Source organism: Terrapene carolina, unplaced genomic scaffold (genome assembly GCF_002925995.2).
Source record: "Terrapene carolina triunguis isolate 2854851 unplaced genomic scaffold, T_m_triunguis-2.0 Scaffold211, whole genome shotgun sequence".
NCBI lineage: Eukaryota > Metazoa > Chordata > Testudines > Emydidae > Terrapene > Terrapene triunguis.
The window spans coordinates 18,186,678-18,204,337 of NW_020664562.1; the positions used below are offsets into that span (position 1 = coordinate 18,186,678).

General features: G+C 39.2%; 1 protein-coding gene across 1 annotated transcript in view; it reads right to left on the reverse strand.

Annotated features, from left to right (window-relative positions):
- LOC112108752 (uncharacterized oxidoreductase ZK1290.5-like) overlaps positions 1-17,660 on the reverse strand; it is a 91,613-nt gene that overhangs the window by 52,887 nt on the left and 21,066 nt on the right. Inside the window, exon 2 of the mRNA XM_029912439.1 lies at positions 17,301-17,354. Within this exon, the coding sequence (XP_029768299.1) occupies positions 17,301-17,354 (54 nt within the window). The remainder of the gene's footprint in view (positions 1-17,300; positions 17,355-17,660) is intronic.

Genomic DNA, 17,660 nt, shown 5'->3' on the forward strand with positions numbered 1-17,660 from the left:
TGATAAATTTGAGAACTGGGCTAAACAATTAAATGAAATTCAAAGGTAAGATACTACACTTAGGGAAGAAAAAACAAACACACAAATATAGAGTGGGGGGAAAGTGGCTTGGCAGAAGCACTACTGAGAAGGATCTGGGAGTTGTGGTGGATCACAACCTCAACATGAGCCAGCAATGCAACGCTGTTGCAAAAAATGCAAATACAATTTTAGGTTGCATTAGCAGAGGCATAGCATGCAAGTCACAGGAGGTGATAGTACCGCTCTACTCGGCGCTGGTTAGGCCTCAGCTGGAGTACTGTGTCCAATTTTGGTCACCAATGTATAGAAAGGATGTGGAGAAACTGGAAAGGATCCAGAGGCAAGTGACAAAGATGATCAAAGGGATGGAATACAAGCTATATGAGGAAAGGCTGAAGGAACTTTAGTTTGGAAAAGAGGAGATTAAGCGGGGGATATGATAGTCTTCAGATACTTGAAAGGCTGCCATAAAAAATATGGAGGAAAGTTGTTCTCTCTTGCCACAGAGGGCAGGACAAGAGGCAATGGGTTCAAACTACAGCATAGCAGCTTTAGATTAAATCTCAGGAAAAACTTCCTAACTGTAAAAACAGTAGGACAATGGAACAGACGCCTCGGGAGGTTGTGGAAGCTTCTTCGCTGGAGGTTTTCAAAAGGAGGCTGGATGGTTTAGACACAACAAATCCTGCATCTTGGCAGGGGATTAGACTAGATGACCCTTGGGTCCCTTCTAACGCTACGGTTCTATGATTCTTTAAAGTAACTTCTTTTTGGAGTATTTGGTGCTAACTTTTGTTTCAGATATATAACTAATTCCCACGGAGTTGCATGTATGTATTTCAAGAAAAAATGTGGCCCTTTGTTTTTCACAAGTTTAAAATAATAATCTGCAAGACCAGACAATCATTCTACCTCTTCTTCACCCAAAAAGCTCTTTGCTGTCAATGCATTTTTTCTTTAGAGTCCTCTGATCAACCTAATATATGAATTAATTACATTTGATTAAGAGACAACACCAGGCAAGTTTTCCTCAATTAAAGAAACCACATGCATGGGTTTTCATGCAATTTGATATTAGCAATTCAATCATTAAAGTCTGTTCAGTCGAGCCCTTGCTCTGGCACTCCAGGAACAGTGCCACACAAGAATCCAACTACACCAAAGTTCAGGTGGCCAGAGGAACTGTTTTTATAATGTAGTTGGTAAAGGCTGAAGAGCAATTATGAGAGGGATAACATGCTAAAGAGCAAAAAATTAAGTAACCTCCATCCCCTTCCTCCCCAGAGTTTGCTGTCCAAATCTCAGCAGGTCTACCAAGCAGCTCCCTTACCCTTCTCTCTCCTCCTTCACTGGAAGTTGTAGATATTTTGCTAGAGATGCTTTGGGTCAATAGTAATGTAAAGGAGTACCAGGCACTACTTTTTTTCCTTGGAGAACTAGATCCTAAAGCTGTGTGTGCTAATATGAAAAATGATCCAGTTTCATATTAATTTATAACCTTGTAATATCTAAAATAATAGGGTCTGATTTTCCACTGTGGTACTCTTGTTTTACTATTATTAACTTTATGTCCTTGAAGTCAATGGGTCTACGTACATGTGTAAGTCTTTACATGACTCTGACCATGGGAAAGAAAAGCATATGTAGAGTCCATGAGCATGCTAATTTATCAGAAGTTATCTGATCTGGTATCTGATTAATTACTCAACCAGAGCATTCTTATTACATCAAACTGCATTAAAATTAAACAGTGATATGTCTGTTTTTGCATTACTTTTAACACAGTGTAAAAAAGTTTAAAAAGTGTAACTAAAGATGCTATCACAGAGCCAGACAGCCTCATGTTAACTTTCTACACCTATTGCAGTACAAACCACAAACACTCTTATTGCTATATGATGGTTTATGTTTCAATAACAGGGTCACTTATGAAAGCTGTATTTAGCATCCCATCATAAGTAATCCATTGTGTCTTATCTGCTTTGGAACAGCACAGAGATTTCATATGTACCAGCTGGACTCAAAAAGTTTCATTTTGTTATGAAATTGTCACTCTATATAATTTTCACACAATATTTTTATATTAATCTCATTGTAGGACTCAATATATGTTCCAAATAAATCTAGATTTTGCTCAAGTGAGGAATACATTGACAACTTGCCAGAAATCCAAGAGCAGCAGCTAACATACATACAATGGAGAACTGCAGCTCCTCTCATCTTTAATACAGAAGTGCAACCCAGGGAAATGATAGGACTGTAGTAGAACTAGTAGGGAAATTTCAACAAAAAAATGGAAACAAATTTTTGATCATTTTCATGTATTTCCCCCCCCCATTTCCAAACCAGCTTTAGTGTACAGTCTCTATATGCCACAAACTCTATATTATAAATGAGGGAAGACACTGGTCAGATTGTGTTATATGGACAATGCTTTGGCCAACTCTGCAGAAGTAAATCAGTTAAAAAAAAGAAAAGTGCACAGCCCAAACAGATGTTAAGATATCAGAGGCATACTCAGGCACAGCAGAACTACAGTCTTTTTTTTTTCCTGAGCAGAGAGTTCCCTTTTGTGAGGATAGAGCACTAAGATACCAATGCATTATGCAACCTGCAATAAAAGTGATGATATGCTGTCATTGCCAAACCCCATTAATGGGGCTCGCCTCCCTCCCTTTTTCCTCTCTGTGTGACTAGTGGAGGCAAAAGGTAGTAAAGGAATAAGGAGAGGAAAGTCAAGGGTTACAACAATAAGATCTTGAAGTTACTTTAAGTTAGGCCTGGACACATTTCAAATGGCCAATTACATCTTTTTTATTGTAATTATTATTATTGCTTACTCACTTGTTGTGGCCATTGTGAAAGATATTAATCTTAAGAAGGGTTCTGAATGAAGAGAATGCAGTGGCTTGGTGGATCCCAATTGGTAGGGTATTCCACGTGTAGAGAGCTGTGTGGATAAAGTCACATGGTGACTTGTGGGAGAAATGGACAATCAGGGTATCTATGGCTGGTGTCATTAACAGATTGGAAGGGGCAGTGCAGAAAGGAAGAAGCTTGAGAAGTCAGAAACTAGGTAGGAGGAGAGAATCAGAAGAAGGAGAGACAGGAAGAGGAAAAAGAGAGCAGAGTAGGCAAACAGGACAGAAAATGGCAGAAAATAAAAAAGGAGAGGTGCCGCAAACAGTAGCTTTTATCCATAGAGACAACAGGCACTGCCTCATTTATACCTGATCCATGCATTTACACAAACAACATGGAAAATCTACATTGTTCCACTTAAGATAAAGATAAAATCCACTGGGGAGAGTATTTTTGGCATTGAGACTGCATCTTTTTCAAGAATATTTCAGGGAAGGGCAGCTAGAGCTCCCCCACATGCTTTTTCTTCTCAAAAATTCACTTGTTTTTCCTTCTCTTCCTACACACACATTTAATTTGAAAATCAGCACCGTATCAATGTTTATGTGCAACTCAAGTGGACTTTGCTCTACACCTTATTAAGGGCCTGAGAACCTGCCAAACTCCTGCTGTACTCTTGTTTAAAATAAATATTATTTTCTGTTGGTGGGCATAGATATTCCAAACTTCCCAACATAAAAACCTGCCACTACAGCCTGGCTGCTGTTTAAAGTCTTGTCTACACTAGGGGTGAAATCCTGCCCTACTGAAAACAATGTGGGATTTCACCCAAGGACACCAAGCCTTTGCTCACAATGGTTTTCAGCAATGATTCCCCCTGAAGTGGTAATTAAAATGATTTAATAAAAATGGTTTTCAATACGATTTCCAAGGATAGTTGTGGTCTTGTTGGAAGCCAACCTTTTTTTAATCTAAACTCTTTACAGAAAAGTATTTCTCTTAAGGAACAATGAAGAAATATGTAAAATGTAACTAGAGAAACCAACCTGAACTTTCTTTCACCTGTGGGAGAACTTAAGGAAGAGGAATTTTACATATCTATATTTTTTTCAGCTCTGTTTGCAGGATTTCATTTACTGTTGAGTGCATAGATGTATTCTAGAATGTTGTCCTCCTCTGGAGCCCAAGTTAAAATAAACTGGTAGACTTGCATATAAGGAGGAATAAAAGGAAGCAACAGAGCTTCTCTACAACTCCACTCAGCCACTGAAAGGCAAAAAGCAGTTCGATTCTAGCTGTGCTAATGCGGAAGAAGGAAGGACCCTTTTCCCACTTTTTGTGTATCCATGCTGGGGGAAGCCAGAATGCTGCTGTTTATGCTTCCTGAGAGCAATGGGGCAAAGGGATGGGGGGGGGGGGGGCGAGCCATTGTTGACAGAGGCACTCCAGACCCCAGGGCGTGGCTGGGCAGGGTAGGATAAGGACTCTGAGGGCTGGTCTACACTACCACTTAAGATGCAATTTATATCACTCGGGGGTGTGAAAAAGACATCCACCTGAGCGACACAAGTTACATCAACTTAAGCGCTGTCTCCACTGGTGCTATGTCGGCGGAAGATGCTCTCCCGCCAACATAGTTTCTGCGTCTTGTGGAGGTGGAGTAATTATGCTGGAATATCCCGTTGGAATAGCGCATCTTCACCAGATGTGCTACAACGGCACAGCTGCATCGGTGCAGCTGCGCTAATGTAGCACTGTAGTGTGGATTTGCCCTCCGATGTTCTACTACAAGATTCAGCCCTTGCTCTGCATATCAGCTAGCATTTCTCTAATCAGGACTTTTGAAAAGGACATATAAAAGCCACTTCTGAGAGTACTCCCCATAGCAACCACAGAGGCCCTGCATGCCTCAGCATTCTTCAGGAAGAATGCCTCCACTCACTGTCACTGGACGCTACTCAGCAACCGCCAACCCACTAACGCAGTTCTGTTTTTAAAAGTCACAGTGTGACCCAGAGCAAGCAAAGACCTCTGCTGCAGGGTGACATGGGCTCTGATATGCTATTTGAAGTATCCAGCTTTCATATACAAATGTTTCTACCTATTGCTCATAACCTCTTTGTATAGTTTATCTATTTAGAAGAACAGCTCTGAAATTGAACCTGGACATTTGAAAGGCAGGCTATGAATGTGTAATCCATGTAGAAATTTCATAAGATGAACTGCCGCACACATTTATTTAAATGCCTTTATGGACAGACTGCCAAATCTTGCAGCCTTTTCTTTCACTCAACACTTTCCCACCATCATGAGAACTATTTCTCATTAACAACCAAATTGTTTTCAGATGCTCTGCTATAAGATGTTTCCTTAGAAACCATTTGGTAAAAGACTGTGGCTTTCTTCCATAGAAATCTCAAGCAGTGAAAAGGCAGATTTTCTGGCATAAATCAAATCCAATTTCTAGGGTTCACTAAACCTTTTCTTCTCGGAATAATGTTTTGTGACTAGATCTTAGCAGTTAATAGTGCACGAAGAATTGCTGGTGTGAGCCAGTTTTAAATGATTTTCATTTTGTCCCTTTTGTTAACTCAATTGAAATTACTTCCAGTGCTTATTATACCTTGATGGAACTTTAACTTCATAACTGATAAGGATGATATGTGCAGCACACTGGCAAAAAGTATAAATTAACAGTAAGTAAACTGAACACAAATAACATTAATGTTCTTTTTTTCCTTTGATACCTTATTTTAGGTTTTTAATAAATCAACCTGTATTACTCTGATGAAGAGCTTGTAATAAACTTATATAAGCTGTTACCAAATAAATTAAAAAAGATTAACTGTTGATCAATAATATTAGATTTTGGAATCCTTCTCCCAGTAAATGAGGCTTGTGACTTTTTTTTTTTTTTTTTTTTTTTTTGGCGTTTCACATAAAGGTATGAGGCAAATGTGATCTATCAAAAGGAGATGATTACCTTTGAGGACAAATGTTCCCAGCAGAAATAAACTTTGTATGAGACTAACCATTTTACTGTATAAACTAGGGACTTAATATTTGCATAAAATGTTCAATGTATCATTTATAGTTATGCAGCTACGGGAAAGAAGGCAATATTTTTAAAAATATTAAACAGGTGCAGGAAAAAGAGTTAATTTACTATGAGGTCAATAATTACAAAACTAACATTTAAAATACCTTCATACAAAGAGAGTTAAAAATCTACAATGCTAATCTATCTAGATACCTTAGGAGCTGAAAAAATAGCTACAATAATGATCATCATAGTATACTTGAGAGCTATTGCTGGTTTAGACCCCAGTTCGGGAAGGTACTAAAGCTTGTGCCTAACTTTAACCACAACAGTAGTGCCCCTGAAGCCAATGAGACTACTACTACATGTGCTTAAAGTTAGGATGTGCTTAAATACTTTGCTGAAACAAGGCAGAGATCCTAATCCTGCAAACTGATGCAGTGATGCAGGCTCTTAGACTCACATGGAATCCTGCTGAGGTCCACTGGAGTTGGTGTGTTTGGGGCAAAGGTCTGCATCAGCACATCTGTTTGCAGCACTGGGGCTTAAAACTGAGCATTAAAGTTTGACAATAAGTTACCCTTCTGATTAAATGTGATTTGTTTTTAGTTTCAAATAGGAAAATGAAAAGATACATTCTCAATGTCTCCAAGACAAACAACATTTGTCATACTTCCTATTACATACAGCCTTAGAATATAATTATGTACTAGAATGCAAAGGACTTCCTTTCATGCACTGAGTACAGGGAACTGAGCACACAGTATATGAAACTTCTGTAAATGTGAACAGCAAAAAAAAAAAAAACACGTTTCTTCTCTGTTTCTTTATAACGTATAAAGACTACCTCAAAGATGATTTGCAAATAACCCTTTTATCCTGTTGTTTTTCCTCTTGCTTATGTTCTGCATAATCAGGTCTTCATATCACTCTCTTTGCTGGAGGTCCTTGGCAAGAATATTAGAGGACCTGAAGAAAGTCTATGAATCAGCACCCCTTCTATCTCAGTTGGGGGGGAGGGAGATACATGAGAGGGAGGGGGAGAGAGAGACTGCTGCAGCTTAGGTTACAGCCTCATGTGACATCACTATTCACCTCTTCCAAAGAACTTGCCAAGGACCTCTGGCAAAGAAGGAAGTAGAGGCTTTATGCTCCAAACATGATATTCAAAAGGTGAAAAAAGGGGGTGGAGCAGTGTGACATTCTGTACCTCAGGGAAACACCCTGCACCACCATGTTCATCCTTATACGATTGTGTGGTATCCAATGCAAAGTTTGTAATGTCGGGTGTCTTTGGAAGGCTCATGATGCACTGATCATTGTTGTTATAGTAATGTTATAGGTTGTAATTTCATATATATATAATTATGAAGCTGAAAATGTGTCCTCATGGCTTAAAAAAATGCCCAGGCAAAACTCTCCAGGAACGGAGGGGCAGTTCATACCTCATCAGGGCATGTATGGGACAAACCCAGCCCAGCCTCACAGGAACAAAGGACACTGGCCTAGGCAGCAACAAAGGATCTGTTGGACTCTCGAGTGAGTCACCCCGCTTCCCTTGGTCAGTTTGGGACTACGATGAAGTAATGCTCACCTTACCCTAAAGGGGGCGGGGAGGCAAAGCCAAGAAGGAAGAAAGAACATGATAAAAGGGAGAGACGTTTCCCATGCTGGCTCTCTCTTCCACCTCCATCTACAGACACCACCACCAAGCGACTAAAGCACTGATCAAAGGGGAGAGCCTGGCTGAAGGGCAACCAGCCAGCCTGTGGTAAGAAGCATCTAAGTTTGTAAGGGCACTGAAAGTGTTAACATTAGCTTAGAATGCGTTTTGCTTTTATTTCATTTGACCAAATCCGACTTGTTGTGCTTTGACTTATAATCACTTAAAATCTATCTTTTGTAGTTAATAAATTTGTTTGTTTATTCTACCTGAAGCAGTGCGTTTGGTTTGAAGCGTGTCAGAGACTCCCCTTGGGATAACAAGCCTGGTACATATCAATTTCTTTGTTAAACTGACGAACTCATATAAGTTTGCAGCGTCCAGCAGGCATAACTGGACACTGCAAGACAGAGGCTCCTAGGGTTGTATCTGGGACCGGAGATATTGGCTAGTGTCCTTTGGTTGCACAATCCAAACAGCGGCTGGCCAAAAATGCTTACTCATGTAACTGGGAGCAGCTTACATGCTAGAGGCTGTGCGTGAACTGCCCCGGAGTGGGGGTTCTCACAACAGAGCAGGGTAAGGCTGGGTCCCAGAGTCGAGGATTGGAGTGACCTAGCAGATCACCAGTCCAGATAACACCAGGGGTACCTCACAGGCAGAAAAACACTTTTTTAAACAAAAAGTTTTAAAACATCTTTGTACATCATAAAAGCACAGTGAACGACTAAAATTAAATATACTTGGTTTGTTTTACCATTCATTTCAAAGTTGTTATATTTAACTCTTACCACTCCATTGCCCATCTGGAGATTGCTTTATGTTATTTCTTTTATGTAAGAAAATTGTCAAAGAAAGAAAATACAAACTGGATTTTTATATTATACAAAACTACTTTCAGTTAAAATTACCACTATTAGGTTAAAAATCACATATTTAAAATGTCTTCATCTATATTAATAACATTTTTGATTATTAAAAGTGATTGCTTTAAAAATTGAATGTACTTTTCATTATTAATGTTAACTGTTTACTTTTTGGACTTAACTAATCTTGGGCAATGGAAACTGACTATTTACTGGTGCTATGTTTCATTCAAGTGAGAATCACTTCCCCATTGGGTGAGGGTGTAGAATTCTTACTGTCCCTCTTACTGTATGGATGAGTACCAGTGACACAATTTGTGTCCGTGTCACATGAACAAGAAGTGCCAGAGAAGCCAGCATGAGAGTAAGCTGGTTAACTTTCTGCTGTTAAATTACGGATAATTTGTGGACCTGATCATGAATTTGGACAAATGGAGAGAATGTTCTTGTAGCTAGGAAACCATCCACGTGAGCCAGTCTTTGTAAAACAAACAAAGTCATGTGGGAATAGCACAAGAGGATCTGTTTTGAAAGGAAGTACCTTTTTATAGAGTTTTCCCCTCCCAAAAATGAGAGCAATGGTACTTTTATACTATTTCCCTTTCCTCTTACTCCCCACTAGGTGGCAGCACTCACACCACATACTCTAATCCAAATGGAAATGCAATTGAGGATGGAATTTGGCTTTGAGAGTTCCAGGAGGCCTCATGGGTTTTTCATAAACCTCTTTCTTCAGAACATGGGTATGGGAATATGGCTGCAATCAATCAAGAGTCCGTAGAATTCACCTGGGGAGAGGGACACACTTGCACAGAAATTCTTGGCACTAGAATGAACTTGGTACAAATATTTAGGCCTCCATTTCATACATACTGTAAATTCCCCCAACTTCTCCCCCAAAATACAAGACCCTTCAGGCCTGCTTTATTTATAAATGGTAGCAAAAAAGGTGCACTTTTTTTCCCATTTGCAGGTACCCTTTAAAATAAGTTATTTGGGTGTTTAGCAAGTTTTTAAAGTAAAGTAAATAAGCACCAAGTTGGAACCGGGTGAAATCAGGGGGAAGTAATGGAGGGACCAGGCCAACAGTTTAGTCAGGATATAATAGCATGCTCATTCTGTTGCCTAAGTGCAAATATACTGCTGCCTGGAGAGTGGCCATGTTTGGAATGTATGTAGCAAGTGAAGTATCTGGAGGGCCTCAAGGATCAATTACAGCTTCTCTAGGTCAGAGCTACTGAACTGATGGATGAATGAGAGAGAGAGAGAGAGAGAGAGTGATTTGTAGACATGGCATTTAGTTCATCACAAGAGGCTATTAAGGAAACATGGTAACCAAGGGTGAGAAGTAAAATTCTGTCAAGATTACAACAAGAAACTAGTTGAGATAGAAAACAAAGAGAAGGAATAAACAGCCAATTCTCAGTATGGAATAAGATTAATAGTGAAGCATGCCATAGAGCTTGGTACCAGGACCAATGTTCCATAAATTTCTTGATCTGAAAGAGGTGCAAAAAGCAACATGGCAAAATTGTGGATGACACAAAATTAGAGCCCAATCCTGCTGCCACTTCCATTGATTTCAGTGGGAGCAGGAGGAGGCCCTTTCTTATGTTGGTCAGATTAGAAAGGACTGAGCACCTCTAAAAGTAACCTAACAAAACTAGAAAAATGGGTAACAAAACTGCAGGACATAGTGTGGACACATGCAAGATAATGCACATTGGAAGGTACAATTTAAAATATTTGTATGCACCAACAGGTTCTGAATTATCTGTAACCTCTCACGAACAAGACTGAGATGTTATAGTGAAAGAGCAATGATTGCTCCAGAAATATTAAGCATTTTAATGAAGGGAACAGAGAATAGTACAGGAAATATTATATTGTCATAAGCAAATTGCCATATTGCAAATTGATGATACTGTATGTCCTAACCTTGAATGCTGAAATCAGTGCAAGTTAATAAAAAACATTTTTTTTTTTTATTATCCAAGTCAGTGGATAAGACTAAATCAGTTACAGGGATCACTTCTGCAGAATAAGGTGCTGTTTTTTTTTATAGTCACTTGCCTGGTTATGGCTACAATTTAAGTTGCCGATTTAAATACTGAAGTCAGGACATAAACAAGTAAAGGTTTTCATAGCTGCTCACCTTGCAGTCAGTATATACTAATGTTCACAGGCATTTTAAAATGTCCAGTCACCCCAAGCCTTGTGGCCTCCTGACCAAGAGCAGTTTTGGTAAAAGAAAGCATAGCAGCAGAAAGGCAATGATCAGTTGCAGAAAGTGATCTCTCAACCCCTGTTCTGTCTCTCTTACTATTTGTTTTCTCTCTCCTACTCCAGAAACACCATCAGACCTTGACAAATTTACCAGGTTCCTAACTAGCCAGAGGCAAACACAAAAAAACGGCATGGGGTGGAAACAGAATGGTGTTCTTGGACCCACTTATGGGCTCTGTCTTTTACATCAGCCTCTGGCTAAAAAGTGTCTTAAAAAATGTGAAGCTCCATCCCTCAGCTGCTCTTCTATCCCTCCAGTCTCCTGGTTGTTGTGAGTAGTGAAGTATTGGTCTTTGATACCCAAAGTCCTCCCTACCTTCTAGTTTTGGGGTCCTCCTCCCTCATGAATAACTCAAGTGCCTGTCTGTGCTGCTTGCCAATTAACATGATTCTGGAGAGTTACACACTGACCCATAGGCTATGTTCATTTCCCTATGCAGTTTAGGAAAGCTTAAGCAGAAGCAGACACATTGGAGCTGTCTGTTCTCAGACTTATGAAGACAGCACTGCACTGGTTAAAATTCAATTCCAGAAGGGTTAGAATTTATTTGTAATGAAATCTTAAATTCTGCAGAAATTGGCTTATCCACCCCTCCCCCACCAACTCACCAGGGAAAGTTCCCCACTCTCTACTACTGAGTCGATTTTTCAAGCTCTGAACACCAGCACAGTTAAGGCGGTACCAACAACCCTTTACTATTATATTATTATATTATTTATTTATTTGTATTGTGGCAGCATCTAGAGGCCCCTGGCATGCACCACTATGCTAGGCATTGTATTTTCAGGAAATAACAGCTTGACTACAAATATAAATATAATATATGCTTTTTTGCTTGAAGTGTTTTGAGGCGTACTTAAGCACTTTTTAATATTGCCTTATTGTTTCTATATATTATAGGGTCCTCAAAATAGCTGGTGAGGTTACAATGCTCTATCTAGGTAGCAACAGAAAAGAAGAGGTCAGAGACCCAAATTCTGTTGTCCGTTATAACGTTGAGAGACAAGGTGGGTGAGGTAATATCTTTTATTGTACAGCTTCTGTTGGTGAGAGAGAAACTTTCGAGCTAACGCTTGTCTCTCTCACCAACAAAAGTTGGTCCAATAAAAGATATTATCTCTCCCACCTTGTCTCTCTAATATCGTGGGACCAACACAGATATAACAACAGTTATAACACTGTAAATCAAGAATCACCCCTTGCTTTTCTGTTTTGTTAGTCCCCGTCTTGTGGTTTCACTTAGGAAGCTCTATAAACAATTGTTTAGTTCTTACTGAATGATAGAAGAAGCCAAACTATTTTGAAAAGAATACAAGGGAGTATTAGAGATGGAGAGATTCTTCCCCCAATCACCAGCAATTCCAAATACAGTGATAAGAAATTTGTAGTTTTACAATCTCCAGTGGGGGCTGGTGGGTGGAGGAAATAATTTCTGAGGCAGTCAGAAATCTACATATTCTAATTACATTAGAGTGATTGACAGCAAAAGAGGACTATCTGAATTAGTGTATTGTCAATGTAATCTCTAACTCAGTAATTAGGAACTTATTCTTCAATTCAACTTTCACAGATCAAAGACAATGCTATGAATTAAATTAAAAAAACCTAAAGCATAGGGAATAAAACGAGCCATTTGAATTACATAAGTTACTTCATACACTCTCTGTGCCAGGAAGGACAGCTGCTTCAAGCCCTTATTAAACTAAGGTTAAACAATAATAAAACAAAGTGATTTTAATAAGCAAAATATTTCAAAAAGATTGAAATACATATTTTAACTACTGATAAACACTTCAGTGATTTTAAAATAATTTTCTCAATGCTACTGAGTGGCTACAATTTTATAGCTGTGTCAAAATGTTTTTTGGCACTGTGTAGTAAATACTAAAAGTTTAAAAGAAAGATTCTGAGTGAAATCCTGACGCCATTAAAGTTAATGGCAAAACTCCCCTCGACTTCACTGGAGCCAGGATTTCACACGTTGTCTCTGATAGCTCACTTCTGAAGCCATTGGGCCTGATTCTGCCCTCATTTATACTGGTGTAAACCTAGGATAACTTCACTGAAGTCAGAAGTGTGTAAAACCAGTGTAAAACTGGTGAAGATGAATCAGCCTCACAGACTTGAAAAGAAACTGTGCTGGAATATTAATACCTTCTTTTCTATATTAGAGAAGTGGAAACCCCTTTTATTTTACAGCTTAATTACTTGATGGTTTCTGCTTGGCTTGATTCCAGTGCCCCAGACAAAGAACACAAGTGTTTTTGGTTTTGTGGGTTTTTTTTAAATCACAGAGAAGCTGTAATATTTAACTAAAGTAGAATAAATAATGCTTCACGTGGAATGATTTGGAAAAGGTACTTGAGTTTTACAACATGCTGTCAAACGAAAGAGGCTTTTGGAAAGGTCACAAAGGAGAAGAGGAAAAAAAGAAAAGCTCTTCAAATGATGCATGAAAGAGTATCTGACCTTAATCAAATGGTCAAATTAACTAGTTTGCTTTACAACATACAAGAGCTCAGATATAATTTGCCATAAAATGAGCACAAAAAAATAATAGTCATGAACAAAAATGTTTGAAAAATCAGGTCTGAGATTCCAGGCCTCCATGCTGGGGGGAGGAGAGAGAAATCCTTCTGACTGAAGAGTAGCAGCAGAGCCACTAGACAGCATTTACTATAGCTTCAGGGCTGCAGTAACCCAGTGGCTGGTTTGCTCCCACTTTGTGGGATCAATTGGCCATGTCTCTGTACCAGCCCATCCTTGCCCCATCCTCCCATCTGGGAAAGTTCATTCTTTTTGTATGTCAGGAAGATTGAAGTCCTTTATTTATCAACTTAACATGTACAGCATGGGCAGCTGCAGCACAGGATTACTCATGCTCTCCGACCTACATGCTGCTACGCTGACTTAATGGAGGGACAATCTTTAGGAATAAGAGGGTAGTTCAGGCTGCATGTCAGTTTAATGCTTGGATTCTGCAGAACCATCAGCCAAGGTGCAAATTCTGATGGCTGTGAGGGGGAGATATGTAATTGGGGCAGTGGAGGTGCCAAAAAGAATCTTCAAATCCAAGAGAAACTTATTTTTTCAGGATGTGTCAACTGCGGTTCAATGAACAAGAAAATCCTTTTCTCTAACTCTCAAAGAACAGAGGGAAGGAATATCTGCTTTGCTCTGCTTCACTGATAAGAAAGAGGGAAATCCTTTCTTTCAAACATTATGGAAACTCTGATGCCTGAATAGGCATAGCAGGGATATATTCCGGTTAGTCTGTATTCTCAGCTATGCTGATTTTTATGAAGCAGTTTCTCTGACCCATCGCTAGCTTTGATCAAAACAGCTATTGTGCGGTGTCCAGATAGGTTTCTACCCTTTTACATCTTTCGGTAAACAAAGCTCCCTCAAGTGGTTTATTAACCCTAGTGTCGGATTGTTTGCTATGCTATCAATATTTTAGATCTTAATTTTGTTATTGACAAAAATATGTTTTCATTATCATTCTCCCATTTTCAGGCACAGAATGTGATTTTTTTTAAGAAACATGTTTTCATTAATTACAATTATTATAAAAAAACCAAATTTACTCGCTTATCATAATATGACTATTAATAAACTATTAGTATTTGGCCCACTGGGTGAATGAACAGTGCAGCCTCAATCCTGCAAAGTATTATATGTAATTCCAAAAGTCTCAGAATAAGGTATTAATTTACTATAGCACAAAGACGGGTTTGATAAAGTAAAAAGCAAGGCTGTAAATATAGCAAATGACATCTAGTAGCCTTCAACAAAAATATCTGTACAGAGAGTCCAATCCAAAATCCCATTGACTTCAATGTGAGTTTTGCCTGTGACCACAATTTTGCATATGGATCCCCATGCATGAACCCTCATGCCTGGCAGCAGTATCTGTGTTAGGACTGTAGTATCAGGCCAAGAACTCCCTTTGTAATCACTGGTTGCACTGTTGCCTTCTATTGTGATTTTCTGTACTCTTCTTAAAGCCCTAGCTCCTGGAGTTATTTGATTACATGAGAATCTCAGCTTTCAAAAATTTCTAGCACTCATGGTTGTAGATAAAAGCTAGAGAATGTGAATGCTGAAGACTCAAAAACAAAAAGCAAATATAAACACCCCTCCATTCTTTTTTTAAATCTTGTGATTTTTAAGCCTCCCTCATGACTCTTGGGGGCCTGACTCATGATTTTTGAACATTTGTGGTTGGCAACACCGTGCTTGTATTACAGAATATATTCATCGGACTTTTATTATGCAACACCATCCCCATCAATGACACAATATTTACCACAAAGCTCCTGGTCCTAGTATTCGTAAATTGGATTTGGACTACACCTCTACCCCGATATAACACTGTCCTCGGGAGCCAAAAAATCTTACCGCGTTATAGGTGAAACCGCGTTATATCGAACTTGCTTTGATCCGCTGGAGCGCGCAGCCCCGCCCCCCTGGAGCGCTGCTTTACCGCGTTGTATTCGAATTCGCGTTATATCGGGTCGCGTTATATCGGGGTAGAGGTGTATGTACTTTTAGCAGATAAACAAAAGTGAGTAACTTTTTTTAATGTGGTGATCCACTTCATTGTTTTCATAAACTGACGAAATAACCACTGAAAATTTTAGCCTAACTTTAACCCAGCAAAGAATATTTGTTTCCATTTTCATGAACCCTCTTTACAATCCTGCAAATTTATGCATGCGCCTAATTTTACTCACATGCATAAACCTTAGATAAACAAAGGATTTGCAGGATTGTGTTCTTCATCCTTAGGCACCTGCATTATGCCTCCTTGCCACACTTCCACGCTTTACGTTAGGAATATTGAAGCATTACTCTCCCCCATCCCACTCTGCAAACTGGTGCCTATTTCTCCTTAAGTTTCCCAGAAGAGTCAATCCTTCATGGATTTGTTGCTCAAACCAAAGGACCAAACTCCACTATCTGAGTAGCGTACAAAACTCCCATTCAAGAGAAGGGGCAAAATTTGGGCCCAAAAGTGGTAGCAGCGAGATGACGACTTAAACTAGAGTGGACTGATTATCTACATAACTTTTTTCCATTAACTAATTTTTGAACATCTAACTTTCTTATAGAAGGGATCCCTTAAATAGTATGTCCACATAGTTTTTTGGTGTTTTTAAATCTTAGAATTTTTGTAAGTGACTTTCTCATTCCCCAGCTGAAGATTAGAAAGCTCCTTTGGGATGATCTAAGAGCAACACTGAACATTAGGGCTGGTTGATATTTCTTCCATTAGAAGTTTATTCCATCTTTAAAAAAATTTGCATTTTTGGAAATTTTGTTTCAAAATGACAGGACAATTCTTTACTTTCCCACCCTAATTTTTCTCCACTCGAAAAAAAAAGCAGGAGGTAAAAAAAAAAATAGTGTATATGTGGGAAATAAAATAAGTAAAACTGGAAAAAAATCAAGATATGCTCTGTATATACACCTGCCTGAGATCTCTTCAGTTTCACTTTTGGCTACTGCTCTTACTAGTAAATAAATACCATTTTACAGACTCTGGGACAGAATGTGCATACAGGGAAGGAACAGGGAAGATCTCCCCAGAACAGTACATGAGAGTGATGTCATCCTGCTAGGGTCTGAGGCAGGAAGTGCAACTGACCATCAACAAAACAGTGGAACTCACTGTATACAAAGTTCAGTCAAATGTGCCAAGGTTCCCAAGTTAAAAAGAGAACAGAAATATTTTATTATTTCTTTCTATTACAGTAACCTTAGGTGTTATTGGTATCAACTGCATACTTGTATCAAAACAGTGATAAGTTTATTGTATATCAATGGTCAACCCTCTACGCATTTGTTATATCTTACAGTATTGCCAACCCTAAGCATTGAAAAATCACGAGTCACACTCCTTCCCCCAAAATCATAAGATTTATAAAATGTAGATGAGTTATTTGCCTTCTGCTGTTTGAACCTTTAGGATACACAAAGGTCACATTTTCAAATATTTGCCTGCAGCCATGAGGGCTAGAAACTTACTATACTTTATATAAAAAATGAAAGCTGAGATTCTTGGGGAGACTTTTGAATCCAGCAACTGGAGCGTTAAGAAAAACACCTAATATTGAAAGACCTAAGGTAAAATCACAAGACCTCTGAGAAGACACACCTGCTCCACATTTGCCCTCATTCTGCCGAGGTGGGTGGGTTCTAGTTTTATTTAATGTGTTTATTGTCCTATACAGAATCTATAAGTACATAGGTGCTACACAATAGTAATTAAAAACTTACAGATGCTAAAAAGCCATCTTGCTCTGGGGCCAGATGATTTCACTGTGTGTGTTTCACTGAGACATTTAGGGCCAATTTTTTATACAAGAAGGGCTGAAGTCTAAAACTGCACCAGCAAATGCATGTGCCTTTACAATGACTGAATGTGCAAGTCAGGTAATCAAACATGCAAATAGGTACACAACCAACTAGCCATTTATGCACACAATTACCTGATTTGCATGTGCAAGTAAGGGTGCACACTTGCAAGTGAACATAGATGCTTTTTTGAAAACTCACCGAAAAATCTCCCTTCTTCCAACTGGCACAAACTCAGACCTGCCCCAAATCTCCCTCAGTGAGGAACATGGTGGTTACCTACAGGCAGAGTTTACAGTCCTCACTTCTGGAGAAAGAAAGGGCAGGTAGGAAAGCAGGGACATATTTATGCAGTGGTAGTCTCCCTCTATGAGAAGAGAAGGGTGCATATTTAAATAAGGCCTGTGCCTGTGATACTCTACCTTGGGATTTTTGGAAGCTTCGCACAGAAAGCAGCCCAGCTGCAACAGTGGGCTGGTGTGTGGTGTGACGTGGGGTGGGGCAGGGCAGCGACACAGGCAGCGGGCTGTGTTATGATGTGGGATTGCTGGTGCAGGGCAG